The sequence below is a fragment of the Rhinolophus sinicus genome, linkage group LG02 (assembly GCF_036562045.2).
Source record: "Rhinolophus sinicus isolate RSC01 linkage group LG02, ASM3656204v1, whole genome shotgun sequence".
NCBI classification, from domain to species: Eukaryota; Metazoa; Chordata; class Mammalia; order Chiroptera; family Rhinolophidae; genus Rhinolophus; species Rhinolophus sinicus.
Window position 1 is genome coordinate 50,361,484 of NC_133752.1, and position 25,439 is coordinate 50,386,922.

Here is a 25,439-nt window from a genome sequence, read left to right on the forward strand (position 1 = left end):
CTATTTAAATAGTGATAGGAGATACAGTATACTTGCAGTTAACAGAAATTGAGAGTTTCTTGTGAGCCAGACACTCTGGCAACAATACTATAAGGCAGATCCTCTTTACTAGACTGGTTTTATAGATGCAGACACTGAATCACAGCAGTGTTAGATAACTTGCCTAAGTGTGTCAGTCAAGGTCCTGGCAAGAAACATTCAAATTGGGTATTTGGAAGAGAGTTTGTTAAAGGGACTACTTATCAGAGTATTGGCAGGGTTTAGGGAAACCAACACAGAGTTAGCAACATTGGGGACTATTTCTACTCCAAGGATTGAGGAGATTGAGGAGGGAACAGTTCCTGGATCCAAAGCTATATAGTGAGGACTGCCTGACAGGATCTGCATATTTTGGGGACAATATGTTGCCAGACTCAGAGACTTTGCACGAAGGGAACTGGGGGAATAAAAACCCAAACTCACTCTCCTTCTACCCTCGGATATCCTGCTGGTGGCTTCTCCCATTGACTGAATCCCACTGGAAGTCAGAGGGCAAAAGAGCCCATGGGTACAGTCCCTATGGCCCAGCCTCCTGGGGCCCAGAATAGGATGGTCCAGTTCCAGCCTAATGTCCCCAGCCACTGCCTCATGCCAGATGCCTTCAGTTCACCTCCAGAATGAGTCCAGGATTTAAATAAAATTCCATAGAAATGTCTTAACAGACCCAAACATCATTTATTTGTTCTTTATTATTCACTTAAAATGTCACTAAACTTCCATTTCTAGTATTACATAGTTCTGGAAGAACATCTTGTCTTTCTTTCCCTGGGCTGCATGAAGTTCAGGTTTATGTTTGGCTCTTGATGACTATGTGTTTTGTTACTTCACCACTCTGTGTAGAGTGTTCTTTTATTTTTGGAAGTGCTTCTGCTATAATTGTTTTACTTGAGAAGAAATAAGTTCTTATCTTAAAGTGCTCTTTAAGCCAGGTAGATTTGGGAGTATTTTGTGGTGTCAAGAAAGTATCTGTTTCCAAAAAGGACAAGGAAATTGCCTTTTAGTGTCTGTGTCAAAAAGCCAAATTGTCTGGAGAAAAAGAATCCTTCTTGTGAACAGGCAGATAAATGAATAAGTGATTATCTGTTTTTATATGGAAATGTAGTTATTTCCATGGATACATGATTCATAAGGATTAATTATTCAGTTGTGTTTCCCAAAGTCTATTTGAATTATATATAGCCATGATATAATAAGCTTCTTATTCAAATACTTTAAATTTTTCTTTCAAAAATTGTTGATGTTCAGTGCCTTAAATAAAGATTAATGTAATAGATCAGCTTCTCATTTTTATATTCACTGTTACAAGATATATTTTGGAAATATATTAGAGCTTATCAGTTATACTGATCTTGATTTTTAATTTTTTGTTGAATAAGTCTATGTTAAAAATGGGGTGGTATTATGATGATATTTTGATCATAGCAAGCTATTCTTTGTAGGGAGGAGGGAACCCCAGTTTTCCAGAAGTTTACACCCGGCCATGGGGGGTGTGGTGGTCATAGAGCTTAGCATGGCTACTAGTGGCCCCGGTGGACAGTTTGTTGAATATCCCATTTGATTATGGTAACAACTAACATTTATATACAGCTTTACATGTATACATTATTTGATCTGGCCTTCGGCCTTATGAGGAAGTTATTTCTCTTTATCATCAACACACAAACAAAAAAAAATCAGTATTTAGTTTCACAGCTAGTAGATAGTAAAGCCAGAATCCAAACACGTTTTCTGACTCCTAAGTGTGGATTTCTTTCTGATTGTCTAATGCCAGCTCACAAGGTCTCAGCAACTGAACCAACTGACAACACAGAGCTGATTGTTTGCTTACCACAGTGAAGGAGGACACCATCTCAACAGAGCCCTGGCAGAGTCTTAGGGAGACAAGGCTGGATTTTACTGAGAATTGGAAGTTTGGTTTAAGATGGTTCTTCCAATGAGGGGATCTGACTAAGATTGAGTAAGGATGGCAATATAAGTTTAGGATTGCTAAAACAGTGAGATGAGCGGATTCCAAGAGTGTTGATACTGAAGAGTTGATGATCTTTTTGGAAGTGTCTACTGGGGTATTATAGTAAAATAATACTAATGAAGACTGTGTGTGTGTGTGAGAAAGTGGGTCATTCCAGGGTAGTTCCTTGCTGGTGTCCAAGCTGTGTATGGAAGAAGATGGTTTAGGTTCCTAGTGTCCCCCTTGTGGCCGTTTTCAGCCTGAACTGAAGGGTAGATCATTGATATCTGGGATTATGATCAATTCAGATCGTCACCAGATTTGAGCTGTCACAGTTGCATATCAGGTACCCGAGGATGGTTGTTTCGACCTCTGTAAGTATCAAGTTTTCCTGCTCTTTTTGCTCAATGATTTCTTGTTAGATCATTTGATGGGACAGGGGCTGCACAGCACCATTTGAGACCGGAGATCATACATCTGAACACTGTGACACAAATTCTAAGAGAAGGATTATGATCAGAGTTTACAGTCAGCTCCTCGGCCAGAAGCGGGGAGTGCCCAGATTAAACCTAGAGATTCCATCCCGTACCAAGTGTGAGGAGGCCACAGAATCAGATATGGGGTAACCACATTAGCCAACTTTCTTTGTTTGCTTCCTGGATCATTTTAGTGCCTTTAAAGATCTAAGAGAAGTCTGTGGGGATATAAGTACAAGTTCCTCTAGCACAGCACACGACCTTCTTGAGAGCAATATTGTATCTCAGGCAGCTCTATTCTGAACTATTGTCTGTCCAATTTGTTCTGTATTCTTGGTGTCATTGTCTGACTCACCTGCCAGTCCCTGCAGCATGGCATCTAGGATTCTTCTTCCTTTCCTGGCGTCTTGTAAAGCATGACCTAAAGAGGTTTGTGAAGAGAAGAAAACAATTAAAAATTTCCCTGAGCAGTTTTGATTTTGATTCTCATATCGGGGTCCAGTTTTTCTCCTTTTTCTTACAACACAAAATGATGGGTCAGAACGGGCCTTGGGTGACATCAGGAACAAACCTGAAGCAGGCATTCACTTACCAAAGAAAGACTCTCCTTTCGGTTATGGGTAGTATTCAGGAGGCTTTTCCTCCACCAACTCAATACCAGTCATTAGAGGCTCCACAATGATCTAGTTTGGCCAAAATACTCCTATCGGATTGTTGAATAGTATTATAACATTTTGGTGCCACTCATCAGGTAGAGTTTAGCATCACACAATGCAATTGAACTATTGAGATCATTAGGCAGGTCTGAAAGAAAAAAAAGTAATGTGTCATATTTATAAAATCTGTGAAAGGGAGACAGCTTCCAAATACACCCAATTTAATAAACCAGAACTATCTGTCCAACTAGTGAATACTTTCTTAGAAAATGAAGTAATTTTCCCCCTGAGAATTCACTTATGCTTTCAATTAATTTGGGGCTTTTTGAAATGAGTCAGGCATTGCATATGTTGCAAAAATAATCATTGAGATCTTTTCTTTTTTTTATCATACTGTAAATAAGTAGTATATCTAGTGAACCCTGCATCTAATGCAAGATGCCTCATGGCCACTTCTGCTGATTTTGGGGATCCTGATACATCCTCCTCTCCCAGCCCCGTTTGTTCCTATGGCTGCGCATGTACTTCAGAATCCTGGAGAATACTTGTGTGGGTCTCTGACCTGTGAAGCTGTATGCATTTTCTTATACATGTTGATAATTATTTGGGAAATGGAATTAACAGGGACGGAAAAGAGTATCAAATGAAAACCAGTGAGGTGTTAGATGTTTTCACAATACAGCACTGAGTCATAGAAAGGAAACAGAGGTTTTGGGACAGTATTCTGCCTTTTAGGACATAGCCCACAGAAAGCAACCCATTGAATATCTTGCTGTATTTTGATGTGGTCTTAGATGAAAGTATCTTGGGCTGAGTTACAGCTAGAAAACCTTGTGTATTGAAGAGTTGGCAGAAGAAATATCATGAGGGCATATGAAGATGATGCCTTAGCTAATAATCACCACCACCACCACCACTATCACCTCCACCTTAACAACTAGCATTTCTTGTCTGCTTGCTCTATGCCAGGAAATGTGTTAAGTGATTCATGGCATTTTCTCATTTAACCCTATAGCAACCCTATGAAGTGGCTATTATTAGAACCACCATTTTATAGATGAAGAGATCGAGGTTTAGAAAGCTTAAGTAAACATGGGTAAGCACATACAAGTAGAAATATGGTAGAGCTTGTGTTTGAAGACAGGTTTCTCTGACTCAGTAAAATATGTTAATAAAATTCAAATTTGAGCATCCAAGTGATTATATGTGGGAGAAGCCCCTATGAGATGTGAATCTCAATAACTTGACATAACTAAACTCATAGCACGCCTACAGTGGTGTTATAGAAGCACCAGGGGGGCCTTCTGGGAAAAGAGAGGTTTTAAATATACATAATTGAGGAATTTCCATTAGGGGCTAAAATTCCTCTGGGAGTCCTTTAAAGAACTGATGTCTAAATGGGGATGGATAAAGGATAATTGTGACCCCAAAGCCAAGTTAACATTTTGAATCCAGGAAAAGTAGAATCATTTTTTTAGGCCCTTGGAATAGACCAATAAGCAGAATTTGTAGGAAGTGATGGACACACATCAGTCTTAGAAAACTGCCATGTAGGTAGGAGTGGAGGTCTCCTGATAGTGAGACTTACCATTGGAGAAATCCAGTTTGACATTTTACAAATATAACAGAGTAGATAGCAGAGCATGGGATGTATTCAGACCATCAGGAATTTATACTACTTTGGAGGTCTCCAAGCCCATTTTGTGAAGTTTATGGGGTGACTATGACTTAGGAAAAGATCTTGTGAAGAACATGAGGTGTCTCTTATTAGATATTTTCAGAGTCTAGACTTCCTATGTGTTTCTTTCCATCATCTTGAGAGTGGGAAGGGGGAACCAAAGTAGCAAGGACATGGAAATACTGGCCCTAACCTTTTATGCCATCTATCATTTAAAAAAAGCGTAGGTTTTTATTATTTGGTACTCATATTCTCCAACTAATTAAATAGGCAAATTAGAAGATCAATAACTACATTACAAAGGATCCTGTACTTTAAAGAAAAGATTCACTGTAGGATTTTGTTTTTTATACAGTTATTCCCTGGGCCTTAAAGTACACATTTCTATAGCATTAATTAAGTCAAAGTGACTAAGGAGAAAAAGAACATAAATGTGAAGAGTTAGGAGCCATATAAAATCAGGAAAAAGATAAACTTCTCTTAAGGCAAAATGTGAGTCAACAGGAAAACTGGGTTTGATTTACAAGAATTCTACTCACAGACATAGGTTATCAAGCATACTTGTGCTGGCTTTGTGTAATGCTGTTGCTGACAACCTTTTTTTGTCTTGGTGTTTTTATATGGTTGATTCCACAAACTATTGTTGTCAGGCATGGGAAATCAGCTTTCAGTGAGAATTATTACTATGAGAATCTCCTCCTTCAGCAAGGAGACTGTTCCTAAGATAGTCGTAGATCTGTCATATGTTTTTATAATTTCAGGTCAGCATTCATTATTGACAACCTCTGGAGTAGAAAAATAATGGTGCTTTACTACTATATAATCTACATTTATAAAATTTCTACTTAGGATTCTCTGTAGATGAGTTCAGTGTTGTATTTGGAACTTTGTATTTTTATATTTTAGTGATTAATAAATAACAGAGAAAGTGATAGTCACTTGTAAATAATACAGAAGCTATCCATGAACTTATTTCTTTTTATTACAGTTATCCCTATTTGGAACATTATAATATACATTTGAATGAGAAATGAAATTAGTCCCTAGATTTTTGAATGCCTTTTATTTATTAAATGTCACAAGGGAAGACATGAAAAACAAAGATAAGGGCTGAAATAGCCTTAACCATTTAAGAAACAAATGAAATAACTAGACAGTGAGGCAAGCGGCCATCTGTTTACCAAACATTATGTTCAAAAGGTAATCTGCCTGCTTAACTTACCCCCTGAGATGACTCACAAACATCTCAAAAGGAGCATATCCTAAATGGAACTCTTTATTTTCTTCTACAAACTTATCCCTTTAGTATCTCCAGTTTCCCCCATTTCCACAGATGGCGCCTCTGTCTACCCAACTATTCATTCCAGAACTCTATGAATTGTTCCTGATATACTTCACCTACAATCTATAAGCAAGTCAGTCCTGTGGATTCTGAAATACCCTGAATCCATCCACTTTATCCTGGACATTGCTGTTTTCTTAGTTTAAGACATTCTTATCATTCACCCGTACTATTTCAGTAATATACTACCTGGTCTCTCTTCTTCCACTCTTGGCTCCTCCCATCCATCATCCACCCAGAAATAGGAATGATTTTCAAAAAAAATTTGTCAGACCATTTTATTCCTCTGGTTATAATTCATCAATAGCTTCCCATTGTACTTGGAGTAAAGTCCAACATCCTTATAATGGGCTACCAAGTCTTGCATGATAGATCTCCTGCTTCCCTCCTCAACCGCTTGCGTTCTGTTCCTCAGCCAACACTCTTCAGCTTCTTAAACACCCAGTACACTCTCTGCCGTAGGGCTCTGCTGTATCTTTGCATGCACAGGTTCACATGGCTCGCTGCTTCCCATCCTGTAGTTCTGGCTCAGATATCACCTCTTTAGAGAGGCCTTGCCTCATGTTTCTCTGGTTGTTCTCTTCCTCAATTTCTTGCTTGTTTTATTTATAACACATAACACAAATTTGTAATTATTTGTCTGTTTGCTTATATATTTCTCTCTTCCCAACCAGTTTGTCAACTCCATGAGAACAGAGACAATTACTCTTGAACAAGTTCCTTTCTCAGTGTCTTACACACAGTAGGTCACCAGTAAATTTTTGTTGAGTGAATCATCTTGGAATTCACTGTTCCACAGAAATGTTAAACATAATGGTTGGTTTCCCAAGTACCCCATAAAAGTCTATTTATTTTAAGGATGTAATTTAACTTCGGCTCTAGGATTAGCAGCTTGAGTTATGGGTTCTGAGAGTAGGGACACAGAGTGGGAATCAAGAAAGGGAGAAGGAATAATTTGCTCTCACTTACATACAGATTTAGCTGTCAGCAAATTATAAAACTGATAATGTTTGTCTTCAGCATCTTTATACTTCCTTTCCTGTAGCGTTTTTTATTTTATTTCGATTATTGTAGGAGACAGAGATCCATTCAGCAAAGGCCAAGAAAAAGGAGATTATGGGTTACCAAGGACAGGAACTAGATCTCACAGAAATAGGAACTGGGACGCCATTGAGAATAAATATAGTAGATCTCTCTCTCTCTCTCTTTTCCTTTTCCTTTTCCCTGCCCCCTTTACCTTTTTTTCCCCCTTTTCCCTTTCTCTGTCGCTGTCTCTCTGTCTTTCTCACTAAAGAACCACGTGATTTCTCTCCTGAAGTTTCTGCTGTTCTATCATATGTCCTATTCTCTGCTGTCTGGTTTACTCATTGGATCACTTATCTATCCTTGACCCAACCATCTGTGCCTGAGGTGAGGAGTGAGGTGATGGGACATGGTCATGGAGGCAGCAGGTGAGTGGGTTGCATTGCCTTAGAAAGAAATACGTATAGGCAACAAAGATCTACGTCTCTAGTACCATGTTTCAGTTCATGATACTTTCTACTTAACTTGCCAGCTCCCTCACTCTGGCCCAAGCATCCATTCCAAGCCCCCAACTTAAAATCTGCACAACACATTCCATAAGTACCCACCATTTTTTTGTTGTTGTTCAGTTAAAGCCCTTTACTAAAGGGAGTGGTTACAACCCCTACATGTCAGGCACTGTGTTAGTCACTTGAGATACAAAATTGAGTAGAATATGGTCACTACTTTCAAGGTGTTGCAGTCTAGTTAAAGAGATGGACCAGTATACCATCACTAATTTTTAGTGTATTCAATGCTATTACAGGTTGGTATAACTAAAGTGTGTTCAGAGTCCAGTGGTAAGGTTAATAATTCTGTTTGAGTAGAAAGAGAGCTGGATAAGACTTCAGAGAAGATCTGACATTGTGAGTGGGTTTTAGAAGATGAATTAGAGTTGAGAAGAGAGTGAAGGCGTTAGCAAAGCCATAGGGCTATGTCACAGTCTATCAGACAACTGCTCTGTCTGATGCTTGACATACCTGGGAACAGGGTTCTGCTGAGATATGGGCTGGAAAAGTAGGGTGACACCTGGTCTTTTCCAGGTGTCACCTGGTCTTTTGCAACTACTGGTCATAGTGCAGCAATGGGTAGATAGGGATTCATATAGTTATGGAGAAAAGGGTGAGACAGAAAGACATGGAAGAGATGAACTAGGCAGTAACACATTCCATACACATTCTTACTTAAACTTCATATTAGAAGAACACAGCCATTTTATGTTCAACTCAATTTCATAAGCATTTACTGAACATCTCACATGTGGCAAAAAAGAGCTCAAAAGAGAGCTATATTTATGTGGCATCATAGTTAAACCCATGGGTGTGGATGATAATCTCCTAGGAAGACCACACAGAGATAAAAAGACCTGGTGGTTGGAGGTCGGCTGAGGGACTGACTTAAAAGATACCTCCAAATAGTATGATTGATAAAGTAGGAGGAGAGCCAGGGGAGAGTAGAAGTAGAGGCCAAGGGAAGAGATACAGGAAAATTGGAGTGGTTAGCAGTGTCCCAAGCGGCAGAATGGTCAGATAAAATGAAGACTGCAATTTGGCATGTAGGAACGTTATTTTGAGTGAGATATACAGCAAGGTGACAGTGGGGGTTGTGGGGGTAGAGGGTAGCCGATGGTCACCTCCCAATTTCACCTAGAGCTGAGTCTGCACAAAGGAGTCTCATTTAAGTCAGTTTGAATATTTTGTTAGCAGCGCTTGGAAAACATTTGTTGAGGAAGAAGATCGGAGCTCTTCCTTAAATGAAGGTTCTGGATTATTCATGGATTTAATTTATCCCTGTGATCCATGTCCCCAGTTGACATAGGCTACCAAGAGTTAGTTGCATTTTACTCTTCTTGAAAAAGTAGGAGGAATATTTAATCGTAACTGAGTTGCCCTAATAGAGATTTTAATAGAATTGGGCTGAGCTCGGACTGGGAGGTTGAATAAGCAATTGGCAAGTGAACGTTCCCTCTGGGGGCTCTCTGTGCACTGGCATCATTCTTAGGACTGAAATGTAGTATTTAATCCAAAGAACGCACAGGTTTACATAAATGCAGTTTAAAGTCTATGCAAACAGATGCAGTCCATAAATAGAAATTTCTGGGAATTTTAAGCCTCTCTGTAACTTAGAAAAAACTTAAAAAGAAAATCTTTGATAAATTTGATGGCATGTTCATTTAAATTCGTTTCCCTTCCATGGAAATTAAGGTAAAGACTGAAATGCTCACCCTACATACTCAGCCTTTCCTTGGGGGTGAGAGGGCCTGAACAATTACCATCACCTGGAACCTAGAGAGCATCTTGTACAGCTTCTTTGTTTTGCAGTGAGGAAACGGAGGGCCACAGAAACCATTTGTCCAAGGTGCCTGTTTCATGCCAGAGCTAGGAAAGGAGCTGAGTTTAGGGTACTTGCTAAGGGGAAAATGCACATTACAACTAATGCTAGCAATAAAAAGCAACACAACTAATCCAACCAACTCTTCTAACTCTGCTCTAGACCTCTTTAATCCTACCAGAGTTTTCTTTCTAAAAACAAATCTGATGATGCCATTCCTTCCATGTAAAAGTCTTCAATGGCCTGCTATTGCCTATGGTGTAAAGTCCAGATCCCTTTGGATAATAACCAGAGCTCTGCCTATTTCTCTGGTCCTATGTCTCCACCTCCTGCCCCTCACGCTCTACCTTGCAGACATACTTACCCACATGTAGTCCCAGACTCATGTTCTCACAGCTTTTCACTCTTTCTTCCTGGGATTCCCGTCCCTCCTCCCAGCACTTAACAATGCCCGTTCATCCTCCAAACTCAGCCTCAGCATAACCACCTTCAAAAAGCCTTCCCACTCCTCCTCCCTTTTTGCTCTCATTTTAGGAGGCTGCACTCTCTGTTATAATATCTGCCACATTGATTGGCAGTCATTTGTTTATATGTCTGAATATTCGATCCTTCAGTTCAGAGAGACTGTTACTCAGGTTTACATCCTGACCGCACGATGCCTGCCGTGTATAGATGCTCAGTAAGTGCTTATGGAATTGAATCGAACAACAACAAGTCCAGATAGTTATGAGCCCCTAATAGAAAATGTAGATGAAATCATTCATGAGCCCTTACCAGTTTGAAACTGCCCTCTTGGTCAGCCTCTTCCTTTTGTCATCTATAACCTTATGGAGAAATTGTTCGAGGCGTTGTTCCTTGAGGACACTATCCATGTTTATTCCTCCCACTGTGCCGCTGTCAATGGCTTTAACCCTGCCTGGCAAGCCCTTCCTCCTTGTTTATTTAGAAGCGATGGACAACCTAGATATCTGACATTGTGCTGGGCTCATATCTTTACCTGTCTGCACAGGACGCCGCCATTCCAGGCCCCTTCAAGTCCTACTCACACTGGCCTCCTCGTCTAAGGAACACTCTCAGCTCTCTGGATCACGTTAGCACTTCCTGTAGGTAATGCACACTGGAATATTTAGTATGTACTGCCTTTTGTGGTTATTTTTCATTCCAGGCATATTATACACTGATCCGACTAAATTATAAGACTCCTGAGGATAGGGACTGTCTCTTCGGCTACTTAGGAAGTGCCTTAATAAATGTTGGCCAATGATCGAAAGGACTCGGAAGACTTTTTCATGTTGAGGCTCTGTGATTTTGCTACTGAATCAGCCGAGTATGTTATTTGTGGTAGTACATCAGGCTGGCTGTGGTCAGGGATTCTGGAATTAAAGAGTTGGAAGTGTAATTGTCCAAGTTCATTAAAAGTAAATATCTCCCAGATGGGATCATGTAAAGATTTCCCCAAATTGCAGTGATTTATAGATTTAATACAATAGCAATTAAAATCTGATGTTCCCCCCCAGTCAGTGTTTAATGAATGAGTAAATAATGTCTCATTGAAAAGGCCCCCACCCCAATGAAAGGCCCCCTGCAGTAACACTTCAGGGTTTCAGCCTTGGTTCCTTCCTGCTGGGAGGTGCCATGTCATTTATTGAAAGAAGAGAAAACAAAGTAAAACAGGGCAAACACATGTCTTAATAAGTGCAATTTGTTAAAATCCTGTTAAAACAGATGGGTCAAGGGGAATTTAAAAATAATCAGAGGATCACTGTAGGGAAAACCTTTAGGTGTGGTGTCTGGGAGACCTCTGGAGAAGAGACAGTGGGAGAAACTTCATGTTCTGAAGGGAAGGAGCCCTTCGCCTCCCCTTCTTCCTTCTCCCCTGCTTAATACCACCAGAAACTACCAAGATATCCAGAGTAAAAGTTTTCACGTTCAGTAGTCACACTCTCTACAAATACAGAAAACAGTTACAGTTCAACTCAACACAGAAGCTTGTGTGCAAAGTTGCTGAGACATTGTATATACAAAGTTAGGTTAAAGATGATTCTGTGGGAATTTGTGTGTGTGTATGTGTTTTGTTTTGTTTCAAGGTTATCTGAAAGTGTATTTTGAGAGGCTATCCCTATTAGATTTCAAAGCATAAAAAGCTATAATAGTTAAAATATTTCAGTACTCCTCCACAGATCGAAAAATGTCATTTTTTTGTCGTTTTATGTATGTATGTCTCATATTAAGCTATACTGCATATGTAAATAGTGCCTGTAACCAGTATCATTTTTCTCTCAGTCTTCACTGGAGCTAGTGGTGGAAAAAGCCTTTAAATATGCCTTAAATATGCCTTTCCCTTGTCCCTTCCCAGGGACAGCTGGGAAAAAACTGGATTACCCTCAAACAAAAGGCATTTGGAAGTGTTTCAAAAAACCATGGTGCTTGCACATGAAAAATCAATTATATGATTACACGATTCCAGAGATAATACAAAACAGTGGCAAAGAGCAGATTTTTTCCCCCTATAAATATTGTTGAGATTACTAGTTAGCAATTTGGGGAGAAAATCAATCTAAGCTTCTAATAAATAAATACCAAAATAAATAAATACCAAATCTGAAGTGTAAAATTCAACCACAGTCTAGCATGAAGATTTATCAAACTTTAGAGGCGGTGTACTTTGCATGCTTGCGGTTTAGCCAGGGCTTAATGATGACTTTGTAGCACATAGAGATTTACAGTGACTGTACTGATTGTATAGCACAGTCCCTAACAGCATCTGGCACATAGTGGTTTCAGTAACTCCTTGTAGAATATAAGGATGCATGGGTGCCTGACCCTTCAGTCTGATAGGCGTGGAGAGTCTTCTGTGTGTGTGGGCATATCTTGGCCGTCTTTGAACCTGGAGAAAGGAGATGAAAAGACCTGAAGGGGCCATCAGGTGCCACTTCTGACACTTCAGGGCTATGCTAGTCTTCATGTTTTATGGGAAGAAGGTACAGAAGAAGATGAAATCTCAGACCCAAAAGAGAAAAATACAAAGTTATTTCAAGGGTGTAGGATTGGGGAATGCGTGTGTGGAGGGGTGGAGCGGGGGTGAATTTCTAAATGTTTTTTGAGTAATTTTAATCCTCTTCCGCTTTTGGTGGTGGCAAATAAAATGGCTGCCTGGCCTGCTTCATGTCCCTTTCTCTAGCTAAAAAGTAGCTAATAGAGAGTTGGAAGCTGAAAAAGAAGTTCCTTCATCTGGATTATTATTAATTTCACATTATTCGTGCCTACTATGTACCTTCAGAGATCTGTGGAGAACTGTAAGACATAAAACCCTTGCCTTGGAGTTTATCATGTGAAGATATCTGGTCTTTATTAGTGTTTTCCTGTGGCATTGTGTTTTCAGACAATGCTCAATATTAGATTTCTGCACACTAATAGCCTTAGAGACATACAGATCCAGAATACATTATAGTCATTTGTCTTGGCCTTGTTCGTGCACTGAGTTTTATTTTCAGCACAGCTCCTCCCCCCCCCCCCTTTACTGCGGAGTTATTAATAGTAATAGGAGCTTCCCGGCTTTAGTTAGCGGCATGTCTGAGAGGGATGTTCAAAAGAGATGGGAAGGTTTCATCTCCCAAGTAATTTGTATGCCGGGGAGTACCACTCCCTAGAAACCATGTTCTTTATAGCTGATGTGGCTCATAATAGGGCTGGCATGGAAGGGTGAAGCAGGGCAACTGGGACAGACGGGGAGAGACTGGAGCCGAGAACTAACGTCCTCCTCCTCCCCCCCAGGGCTAGATACGTGCTAAGGGAGGGCCAGGTGGAGGCACCAGCCAGCAGGGGGAGGAAAGAACAGGCAGGTAGGCAGAGCACAGCACCTAATCAGTCACGGAGCCGTCCTGGAAGAGGGTCTGAATATAGAGAGCTGAGAGCAAGGCATATGGGACATGATTCAGTGTAGTGGTGAAGAACGGCAGCTTTTGGAAACAACCCGTGTTCGTCAACAGACGAATGGATGGGTAACGAAGTGCAGTATATACATACAATGGAATATTATCCAGCCTTAAAAAGGAAGGAAATCTTGCAAATGCTGTAATATGGATGAACCTCGAGGATGTTATACTAAGCAAAATGTGCCCGTCACAAAAAAAACCCAAATACTGTGTGATTCTACTTATATGAGGTTCCTAGATTAGTCAAATTCATAGAGACAGAAAGTAGAAGGGTGGTTGCCAGGGGCTGGGGGAAGGGGAGATGGGGAGATGTTTAATGGGTATAGAGTTTTAAATTTTGCAAGATGAGAAAATTCTGAAGATGGGTTGTGCAACAATGTGAATGCACTCAACATTACGGAAATGTATACTTAAAAATGGGTACTATGGTAAACTTTATGTTATGTGTATTTTACCAACAATGAAAAATGTTTTTAAAAATCAGAGATGTTCTTAAAAAAATAGAAAAGAAAGGAAAGAAAAGAAAGGCAGTTTTAAAGATAGGCTCTCTCAGTTCAAATCCTGGCAGACACTGGATAGAGGGTACTTTTGGGCAAATCAGGTAACTTCTCTGAGCTTTGATTTTCTTTCTATTATGGGAGTGACAATAGCATTGTAGTGAGGATTAAATGAGATACTATAATATATGCAAAGCCCAAAGCACTTAGAAGAGCACAATAATGTTAGTTTTTACCATTGTTACCAAGAGACTATGTAGCATTTCCAGTATACAAGTAGGTGATTTGCCTTAAGATGTTTGTGAGCATTTTAAGGGGATAGGGTCCCAGATATCATCCTCAGATTGAGGGACATGACCTCAGTTCTCAGTGGGGTCTGTAAAGAGCAAGGTGTGGCCTTACAGCAGATGTCCGGCAGGAACTCATGCTGACCCACCACTGCTTCCAGATTAGAACATCCAGTCATCTCTCCTACAGATGGGATTGGGCCCATAGCCGTCAAATGACCCAAGGTGAGTAGAGAATAAAATCAGACAAAGGGAATCTAAAAGGGCCTGACAGCAGCTTAGTGACCAGAGAGGAATGTGTCCCAGTTATTTATACAGATACTCCTCTAAAAGGAAGGCCTCTTTGCGTGTCTGCTGGAGAGTCAGATACTTTCCCTCTCTTTTAGTCAGAAGGTGGTGGCCCTACATTATGAAAGAATTGCAGTTCAGAACATCAGAGGCCTTTTAAATTAAATTGCCTTCTTGATTTCTTCCAAAGATGATCAGATTAAAAAACAACCACAGGTCAGGGGAATATCTTCTTTCAATGTAGTGCAGTCTGTTATCACCCGACAAATCATTAAATGGCAGACACTCTTGTTTCTGGAACCTTTGCATTGCAGCCATTTCTTCTTGTGTCATTTGGAAAGCAGGCACAGGCAAGGACATGAAGTAGACAGCTTTCTTAATGTCCTATCAGCTCAGAGGGGTCCCTTGTTCCAGTGTCTGAACATGGGGTGACACGTCTAAGTATAGCCTGCTAAGAGAATGGGCAAGTACTCCCATGAGTTATTGGGTTGCTAATCACCCCATTTGCAGAGTGATCCCATTAAATTACCCCGTAGCTCCAATTAAGGGAACTCAGACCAGAGCCCATATATAAGAGCTCTCCTTGTCAGTTTCATCCTGAGGGTTTAAATAGAATTTTTAATGTCGGTAGAGCAAACCGAAACATTTCCTAATTCTGCTGAAAGTAGCAGAGCAATTAAAGACTAGGGCTCCCCCCTGAGCCTCCCCCACGCACCTTCCGATGTGGGCAGGATCAGTGGTGGGGAAAATGGGTGATATTTGCTGGGAGAGGTCACTTTTAAATTCCCTTTTGGTTTCCATTAAAGTCCTGCATGCAATGTATTCAATCACAACTGCAGACTTAGATGTCAGAATGCTCATTTTCATAAATAGGTCTGGAAAACGTAATCACATTCACCCCTTGCTGTTTTCAACTTTGGAGTAACTTTTCAGAACACACTGTTTTAATTAACCCTGACTTATAAGAGCTAAGGTCAGAATTCCAAGGAAGCTTGGCATCATTTGATTATAGAAGAAAATCATGAATTTTTAAAATACTGTTTTCTGCTGCTGCCTCTTTTTTGTGTGTATGTGTATGTGGGGGTGGAGGGGTAGCTTTGTTAGGTGGACTATTTGTATTTGAATGCCTTGAAGCCTACAATTAAATACCATGCAGGTATTCCCCTGCACCTGATTTGAGAATGTTCTTGGCTACATGGTGCCGGTGACATAAGAACTCTCCCCCACCTGCCTTATTGCAAAGCCACTCAGCTTTCTTTCCCCTCCCACCATTTGCTGCCCTCAGAGAAAGCCTTGGGGTTCCTTGGCCACTGATGATGCCAGCTCAAATCTGACTTGGGGGAATTTCCGATCTGCTATTCTTTTCCATGACTTCTTTTCTTTATCTTGAAGCAATTATTTGTGCAACACAGTTTCTGTGTATTCCCCGATTTTCATTGCTCTGGACTCTGCTAATTCTTTCTTGGGCAATTTTTCTCACATAAATAGTATAGTGTTTAAGACCCTGGGCTTTGAATCAGAGGGACTGGTTCAAGTCTTAGTTGTACCATTTATCAGCAGTGTGACTTTGCGCAAATTATTTTGCTTTCCATGTCTCAATCATCCCATCTATAAAGTTGAGATAATAGTACAATTATACTTATCTCTTAGCCAAGTTATAAGGATCACGTAAAACAATGTAAGTTGGATGGTGTGGTGGGAACCCATTCTGTAAGCGCTCAAAAAAATGTGAGTTGTTGTTGTTTGTTATTATTTTTTATTTTAGTTTCTTCTTTATTTGTCTCCCTTGCCTTACCTTTGCTCTTTTTTTTTCTAATTTTTACTCAGTTGCTTAAGGAAAAACAAGTTTTTGTTTTCTTTTGATTATCTCCTCCCATTTCTGTGTTTTTCAAGCTGGGACACAGGTGACAATAGGCAGTGGCCCATCCTCAGTGAGGGCTAGCCTGGGCACAGTGTGCCACAGGGAGCAGCTGCCTCACAACTGGCTTTGTTCTCCTGCTATCCTCCATTTAATAGTCCTAAGCGACCCTATTTATAGCTGCTAAAGATCAGAGTAATGCAGGGGATGCACTTGAATCAAGAAAGGCAAAACCATCTGCTTGGGAGGGAAGGGTGAGGGGCATCAGTGGTATTAGCAGTGAATACCATGTCCTGAGAATTTTTAACAAGACCTCTTCAGAATTCCAGATTTTCTACCTTCGACTCCATCCTCTTCAAATTAAAAATGTTTTTTGATTGACATTATTGTTCAAGATATATGGAAAAAGCAAAATGGTTTCTTAGTTGATTTTATTATTTTTCTGCTTTATATAATTGTTAGCATTGTGATAGCATACTATATTTTTATTGAAATTGCATAGCATTTCAGTTATATCAGAGGTTAAATAGGCTTTTGTGTTGATAAAATTATTTCTATGAGAAAAATACGCTCTACGTCCTTAACACCTAACTAATGAGAGAAATGTTTAGAAGGCTACAGGTTTGTAAGTTGGGGGCTGAATGCATAGCATGCTATGTAAGATGTAGGTGACCTTTTACTAGGCCCAACCGCCGTTCTGTCTAGATAAGATGTTTACCAGGAGACATACAAGAACTCATTTAATGTCAAATGCAAATGGTATTTCTCTGGAATTGGATTGGCTTTTCTATTAGTCCGGGTTCTCCAGAGAAACAGACCCAAAATGATGTATATAGATACATATGATAAGAGATTTATTATAGGATTGACTCATGTGGTTATGGAGGCTGAGAAGTCCTACAATCTGCTGTCTGAAAGCTGGAGACTCAGGAAAGCTAGTGATATGATTCAGCCTGAATCTGAAGGCCTGAGAACCAGGGGACCAGTGGTGTAAGTCCTGGAGTCCAAAGGTCTGAGAACCAGGCCCTCCGAGGTCTAGGGCAGGAAATGATGGATGTCCCAACTCAAGAAGAGAGAGAATTTGCCCTCCCTTGGCTTTTTTGTTCCATTTGGGCCCCCAAGGGATTGGATGATGCCCGCCCACATCAGTGAGGATGGATCTTTTGACTAAGTAGTCTAGTGATGCAAACGCTAATCTCTTCCCGAAACGCCCTCGCAGACACATCCAGAAATAATGCTTTACCAGCTCTCTGGGCATCCCTTAGTCCAGTCAAGTGAACACCTGAAATTAATTATCACAGCTTTTAATCTCCTTTGTAAGTGGAAGTCTTGTCCTTTAGGTCATATTTGCTATAATGACTTTAAGTTGAATACAAAGGCTATATCCACGGATGTTATGGCACTTACAATGGTATTGAAACCCAGTTGAATTTCTACAAATATAAATAGATACAGAATTTGTGTGCTTGTTTTTAAATGGAAAAGTTAAAGAACTGTTGCAGATCTGCTTTTGGACTACTTTGAGTAATTTGCCAACATTCATTCTGTTTCAGTTATCCTGGCCCATCCACTGGTTCAGTCAAATTAAGAATTTTAACACCAGGCATTTAAAAGGGACAGGAAAGAGATTTATTTGGATTCTTCAAAGAGAAAGAGAGAGAGACTTATAATGTGTTTTCATATCGTCCTACTTCTCATCCTGTTACCACTGTGCTTCACAGGCAAGTGGTCCTCAAATTGTCGTTCTTGGACCATATATGTATCTGTTTGAATTCCTTGAGAGGCTTGTTAACATGCACATTTCTGGGAGCCACTCTAGACCTCCTGACTTGGAATTTCTGGAATTGGGGTTTGGCAGTTTGCATGGTTAACAGCCCCCTAAATGATCTTTATGACCTCTGAAGTCTGAGAATCACCGATCCAGACATTCTTCCTGGGGATGTATGTGATTGACAATGAGTATGACGGTAATGGCCCCTTTTGATTCAGGACTTGGTTTTGCTGGACCTGTATTTTTTAGATTATTGACTTATTTGGGGTGGATTTGTCAGGGTCTGTGTAATATTAGTTTGTTAGGGCTGCCATAGTAAAATGTCACAGATTGGGTGGCTAAAACAACAGAAATTAATTTTGCGCACAATTCTGTGGGCTAGAAGTCCAACATCAAGGTGTCAGCAGGGCTGGTTTCTGGTGAGATCTCTGTTTTTGGCTTGCAGATAGCCATCTTCTTTGTCTTCACATGGTTTTTACTCCTTGCATGTCTGTTGTCTATGTTTTATGTGTTACTCTCCTCTTCTTATAAAGATACTGGTTGTACTAATTAGGGCCCATCCATATAACCTCATTTTACCTTATTTACCTATTTTAAAGACCCTATCTCCAAATAGAGTCAAATTCTAAGGCACTGGGAGTGAAGACTTCAACATAGGAATGTGGGCGGCAGGGGTCAATTCAGCCCATAACAGTCTAAATGGATCTCAAAATATCATGAGTAAGTGCAAGATGAACATTGCAGGTTTCTTATAAAATTCCTTTCGCCATCCCAGCTTCTTTCCAACAGTAGGAACCTACCCCTCATTGGTCTCTTGGTCTCTCTCCTCTAAGGCAGCAGACAGGAGGTAAGGATGATGACAACTTGCTTTTCATTGGTTCTATTCCTTGTAAGCTCCATTTCTTTGAAGGTAGGACAGTCTAATTGCTGTTGACTCAACTGCTTTCAGTACTTGCGAGTGATGGTTCTTGAAGGGAATCTGAGAAGCCAAAACTCTTTTCATAATTAATATTAACAAGATATTTTTTTGCTTTTTTACTGAATGACATCCGCACCGATTTTGCAAGAGCAATGGTTGCTAAAACTGTGGGTGCTTCAGCATGAGTTAAGACAATAGCTGCAGCCTGTACTAGCAGTAGTCCTTATAATTTTACCACTGTGTTTTTGGATTGCAGAAGAAAATGCCAGTTTCACTTAAAAATGCCCTTGATAAAAGAGCAAAAATTAAGTTTATGAGATCTCAACCCTTGAATACACAACTTCCCAGTATTCTAGTTGACAAAATGGGAGGTGTGCAAACAGCATTTCTGCACATAAACATTCAGTGGCTGTTTTGAAGAAAAGCACTTATGCGATTGAATTGTGAGCCAAACTAGCCTTTTTCCCCCCATGAAACCCCATTTTAACTTCAAAGTACAAGTGATAAATGAGCTACGATTATTCAGACTCATAGCTTGTAGACATATTTGCAAAAATGAAGTAAGCCTATTGCTTTCAGGAAAGCAACTGCCAGTATTTGCTGCTCATAATAAAATTCAAGCTTTCAAGTGAAAATTAGAATTTTTGAAAACTTGTATTTGTTACTGTGAACTTGATAGCTTACTAACTGTTGAAATTTTTTTCTAGTGAGGTTGGTTGTTAATAAATGTGATTTAAAAAATATTATCCAGAGAATGTGTCAGTATTTGTAAAAGCTCGATAACTCACTGTACCATGTTCTAAATGACCAATGAGGATGCTATAAAATCGTGTATGAGTAAAAAGATCCTTTCGAAGTACAAGATAAACTAACAAATTTTTATGTAGCAGAGTATAAAAAATTCATTGACAGGATTTCAGATTCTACATTGCAGCTAACGTTTAAGGAATTACCAATTGTCAACTTTTGGCATATTATTAGAGAAGATATCCACAATTATCTGAAAGGATTATTATAAACTCATTCCTTGTCCAGCTGCATATCTGAATAAAGCTGAATTTTCTTCCTTCACCCAAAAATATATCATAGCAAAATAGATTAAATGCAGAAGCAGATAGGAAGATCTATCTATCTTCAATTTAAACGAACCATTAGAGATTTGCAAAAATTTGAAAAAAACAGCATCTTCTCACTAATTTTTTTCTGTTTAGGAGTGTACACAAAATACATAATATGTTATTTAACATATTATTATGTTAAATAACATGTTATTTTAAACATATGTTAAATAACATGTTATTTTAAACATGTTAACATGTTATTTAACATATTATTTAAATAACAATATTTAACTAATATGTTATGTTTATTATTGATATTTTAAAATGAATTAATATATACATATTTTTTAGATTTCTCAGTTCTAATTTTTGTTTTTAGCTGCTTAGTCAATAAGTTTATTATTTGTCTTTATATAAAAATCTTCATAGAAAATTGTGGTTTGGTTTATTAGCTCTCGGCAGCCTGTTTCTGAGCTTGGAGGCAGCTTGCCTTCTTCTGAGCTACCCAGTCCTTTTTTTTGGGCAAGAGATGTTTTGGGACAGTTCCGTCTCTTCTTTCTTTCTTTCTTTTTTTTTCACAGTGAAAAAATTTTATATTTAGAATTAGCCAGCTGGACTCAGTTTAGATGATCCCAATTTTGTTGCAACATCCAAAGCATCTTAGTCAGGAGCCAGTAGAACATATGCCTTCTTCTCTCCATCGGGCCTGATCAGGGTATTGACCTTGGCCACATCAATGTCATAGAGCTTCTTCACAGCTTGTTTGATCTGGTGCTTGTTGGCTTTGATGTCTACCATGAACACAAGTGTATTGTTGTCTTCTTCTATCTTCTTCATGGCTGACTCAGTAGTTGGGGGGAATTTGATGATGGCTAGTGGTCAAGCTTGTTTCTCCTGGGGGCGCTCTTCCGAGGATATTTAGTCTGCCTTTGGAGCCGCAGTGTCCTGGGCCTTTAGAAGGTGAGTGATGTGCAGATCTTCTTTTTTTTTTTGTGGTTGTGGATGCCTTGCAGGACTACTTGCTTTGCCTTCAAAGCCTTTGCTTTGGCTTTGGGAGGGGCGGGGGCTTCCTTCTTCGCTTTCGGCACCATCTTTGGGAAAAGATGCCTCTTGTTTTTAACTTCTTTTATAGGCTTCTTCTCATAGACTGAGAAGAAGTATACATCTCCTCCATGTCTGGAGTTACGAGGTTCTTTATATATTTAGAGAATTGTTCTTATAAGCGTCTTCATCTTCTTCCGTTAGCTAATGCATATGCTCTGCAATGTTCTGACCCATGAGGTACGTCCGATGTACTTATGCACTGAATTCCCTGCTTTCTGAATCATAACCAGGGAATCCTTTGGAACTGTGAGCGCTAGACAAACCTCCTTCCACAACTCCCTTCAGGTCCACCAAAACTTTATTTCTGGTCATAATTCTGGCAAGCCCTACATCCAAATAGCAGGTGAAGGCGCCAGGTTTTGCCATCAATGGTTTTCACATTGTATTCATCTCCAGTCACCTCCACCTGACCTTCATAGATCTTGTCCATGCCAAGCCTATTGAGAAGCCTGCCAGCCAGCAGCAGGCCAGTACACTATGCGGCACCATAATTTGTCAGGCCAACCTTCACTCCATACTTTGGGAGTTCATGAGTGTAAGCTGCACAAACTGTTATATCTCCTATATGAGCATAAGCAATCTGACAAATGATATCTCTGCTGGTTACATGAGTTATCGTCCTATATTTGGGTGTGTTATACTTATTTTTATCCTAGACTACCAAGCGTTTCTAGCCATAGTAATCAGTTTTACCCTCTCGTCATCTTCTAAATTTCACTTGGTATCTCTTGAAGTAGGCCTTATTCTTGACAACTTTAACAAACCCCATCCTGTGGAACAGAGACCTCTTAGTTCTAATTTTTAATAGTGGATGTCAGTGGATATAAGCCACATAAACAAAAGCTCTTTAGGGGCCCCAGTAATTTTTAAGAGTGTAAAGGGATCCTGGAAACGAACCATTTGAGGACTGCTGATTTAGGGAGACATTTTCCTGGCTACGTTGTAGTAATTGGATGAGTTAACTTTGATTCATGCTGCACTTAAAGCCAAATACATTCACTACCTGAATGCTAAGCATAGTAAGCTTGACTGTTGCTTTTTTCTCATTGGGAGAAAAGTCATAATGGTAGTCTATACCAAAACATTCTCATGCATGCATTAATGCCTGTTTTACCTTTCCTAATTCCAAACAAGTTTAGGTAATCATGAATAAACTGGAAAACAAAAAAGCCCCCTATAAGAACTCATGCTTCTGAGAGATTGGTTTCAATCCAATGAAAATATATTTAAATCAGCAGAGGTTAAAATCCACCCTATAGAAAGACACTTGGAAATCTTGTCGTAACAGTGCCCCTATTTTCTTGTTGTCCAATTTATAGAACACTTGTTTCTTTCCTTCTTTTCTTTCTTCCTCACCTCTTCTTTTATTCATTTCCTTCTTCTTTCCTTTTGCCTTATTATAGCTGGAAGTATTTCCTCATGTTTGCAGTTTTCAGTTTCTGCTAGTGTCCTCTAAGAAAGATGCTGAATCGGTACATATGAGCAAGACATTGACAAAGTGTAGGTGTGTCTTTGTGTTCTCAGCTCTAGGCTTAAGCAGACTTCCATTCGGTATGTAAAATTCAACACTGGAGTCTGTGCTGGGCTTCTATTCTTAGATTTCTAGAGGCTGCGAAGTAGGATTAGGGGGAAGATTTTAAGATTTATACCTTCTAGAATAAATGACTCCAAAATAAGTGCTACTGTTATATTGTGTTCTTCATAGATTTCTTTCTCATTTTTCCTCTAGTCCAAGAGTCACTCCCGAGTTGGCCTCAAATCAAGCACAAAGCAAAAGGTATGTTTTAACCCTTTGTGCATTGTTTCTTTAAAAAAAGTTGTTTTGGTAGGTGCTTTAATTTTTGTTCCAGAAGAGAATGACTTGAGAGGCAAAGATACACCCAGAAACAAGGTATTTTTGGATTTTCATTTACTTTGCCTACATAATAGCAAAACTGAATTTGGAGAGAAATCCTTGAACTGAAATGGAACAAGATAGTCTGGAAACCCAAGGACAGAATCTGAGAGTTTCCCATGGCTTATAACCAATTTTGAAAGCAAAGTCAGAAGATATTCTTCCAGATTCAGCTCTTTTATTTTCTAAGCCCTTCAAAGTAAAGGCATTTCTTCCGATTTCAGTTCATATTTTCACTAAACTTTATTTTCTTATCATCTTCTATGGAGAATAACCCTCACCTGTGACCTGTAGTAAGTTGGCTGAAGCATGAGCTTTGAGAGTCAGAATGAGTTGGTTTCAATTCCTGGTTCTGTCACTTTACTAGATATATGATCTTGAACATATTTGCATTAAAAAGATGATTGTAACTACTAGTATAATTTATTTTAGGGCTAAAATGAGATAATACGTGTGAAAGCACTTGTATCCTAGTGCCTAGCACAAAATAGGTGCTTAATAATAGGGGCTTTAAATTCTACAATATTCTGTTGATACTTTAGATATATAAGACAATAGGATTTTGAAATTCCAAAATCTCAAAATCTCAATCTTCAGACAGGCACGCACACACACACACACACACACACACGCGCGCACACACACACTTAAATTATGCGCATTCCTGGTGATACACAGGGCAATATAGATTTATTATATAGATTTATTATAATTTGGAGTTCATGTTAAAATTATTCTTCTAATGTAGATGTTTGAACTGTGTGAAGTACTTGTCTAATTTCAGGATGATGGGCATATTAACTCAGAATACCATTCTTGATGTCAATTGTTAAGGAAATAACACTTCAAGAATGCAAAGCATCAAAGAGATGCTTCAGAAGATTAAAAGATGTAACACCTATGAGAGTACTAAGCCCAGTGCTTAAGTAGGCAGTAGTTATTTTGATTAGCGAAATATTATGTTGTTTGAAAAGAAGATGGACAGACCTGGTTTCCAACCCAGCTTCAACACTTACCAGAGGATGAGCTAACATTGATATAGCAAGCACTGTGCTCCAAGTACAGTTATGAGCACTTAACGACCATCAACTCATTTAATATTCTCAGTAGCCCTCTGAGGTAAGTGTTCTTTTATCCCTCAGGGTCCGTCAGGAGAATGAGATCACATCAATAATTTCAACAGAGAGAATTTAATATCATGAATTGTTAGCTGGTTATAAAGTTGTTAACTAGGTAAAGGAAAGAATAAAAAGAGAACTTTAGGATATCACACGAGTAGCAATTGCAGGCAGTAGCTACCACCCCCAGGACTGAGGGAAGATAGGAGAGTGGGATTATTAAAACTTCTTAGATACTTAGAGGAAAGGCCCACAGAGTTGAAATTCAGACTTCTGAGGGGAGGGTTCTGGCCAGCACACTGTGAGGCTGATTCTGCAAGTACTGGGAGAGAATTGCAAACTGGCTGGGCAGGAAGGTGGGAAGGGTGGTGCTACTGAGGTGAGGCTCAGAGGAAGCTCTCAAGAAGCAGCCAGTTCCTTCTTGCTCCACCAGCTCTGCAGCCCCTCTAGCGCCCCCTACTGGCAGATCTAGCAAGACACCGGCTGACTAAGCAGGGATGTGTTTTGCAGAGTCCCAGGCTTAGCATTACAAAGCTGGTTCCAGAAAGATAGGTTTATAGGTGAGAGAGAATAATTTAATTGGTATAATTATTAACTCCATTTTGTAGACAAGGAAACTGCGGCAGAGATGTGATAAGCTGTGTTTGCCTAGTGCTGCGGTCTGAATATTTGTGTTTCCCCCAAATTCAATCATTAGTAACCCCCAGAGGTAATGGGATTAGGAGGTGGGCTCTTATGAATGGGCACTTCCACCATGTTAGACACAGTGAGAAGTCTGCAACCCTCACCCGACCGTTCTGACACCCTGAGCTCGGGCTTTCAGCCTCCAGACTGTGAGGAATAAATTTCTGTTGTTTAGAAGCTACCTAGTGTGAGGTATTTTGTTATATAGTCACCCTCCCTTAGCTGCAGTTTTGCTTTATGTGGTTTCAGTTATTCCTGGTCAACTGTGGTCTGAAAATATTAAATGGGAAATTTCAGAAATAAACAATTTATAAGTTTCAAGTTGTGCGCTATTCTGAGCAGCGTGATGAAATCTTATTGTTTTGCTGTATCCCACCTGGAACGTGAATCATCTTTTTGTCAGCATCTCCATGCTGTACATGCTCCCCACCTGTTAGTCACTTGGTAGCCATCTTGGTTATCAGATTCACTGTCATGATAGTGTAGGACTT

The 25,439-nt window shown here is 39.6% G+C and overlaps 1 protein-coding gene and 2 pseudogenes across 3 annotated transcripts in view; 1 reads left to right on the plus strand and 2 right to left on the minus strand.

Annotated features, from left to right (window-relative positions):
- The window catches only part of RASGEF1B (RasGEF domain family member 1B), a 531,937-nt gene that overhangs the window by 80,722 nt on the left and 425,776 nt on the right, over positions 1 to 25,439 (plus strand). For all 3 annotated transcript variants that reach the window (XM_074324368.1, XM_074324372.1, XM_074324371.1), the window contains exon 2: positions 22,982 to 23,029. In XM_074324368.1, coding sequence (XP_074180469.1) covers positions 22,982 to 23,029 — 48 coding nt within the window. The remainder of the gene's footprint in view (positions 1 to 22,981; positions 23,030 to 25,439) is intronic.
- LOC109437890 (large ribosomal subunit protein uL18) lies at positions 20,597 to 22,021 on the minus strand (annotated as a pseudogene).
- On the minus strand, positions 20,767 to 21,239 carry LOC141568475 (large ribosomal subunit protein uL23-like; annotated as a pseudogene).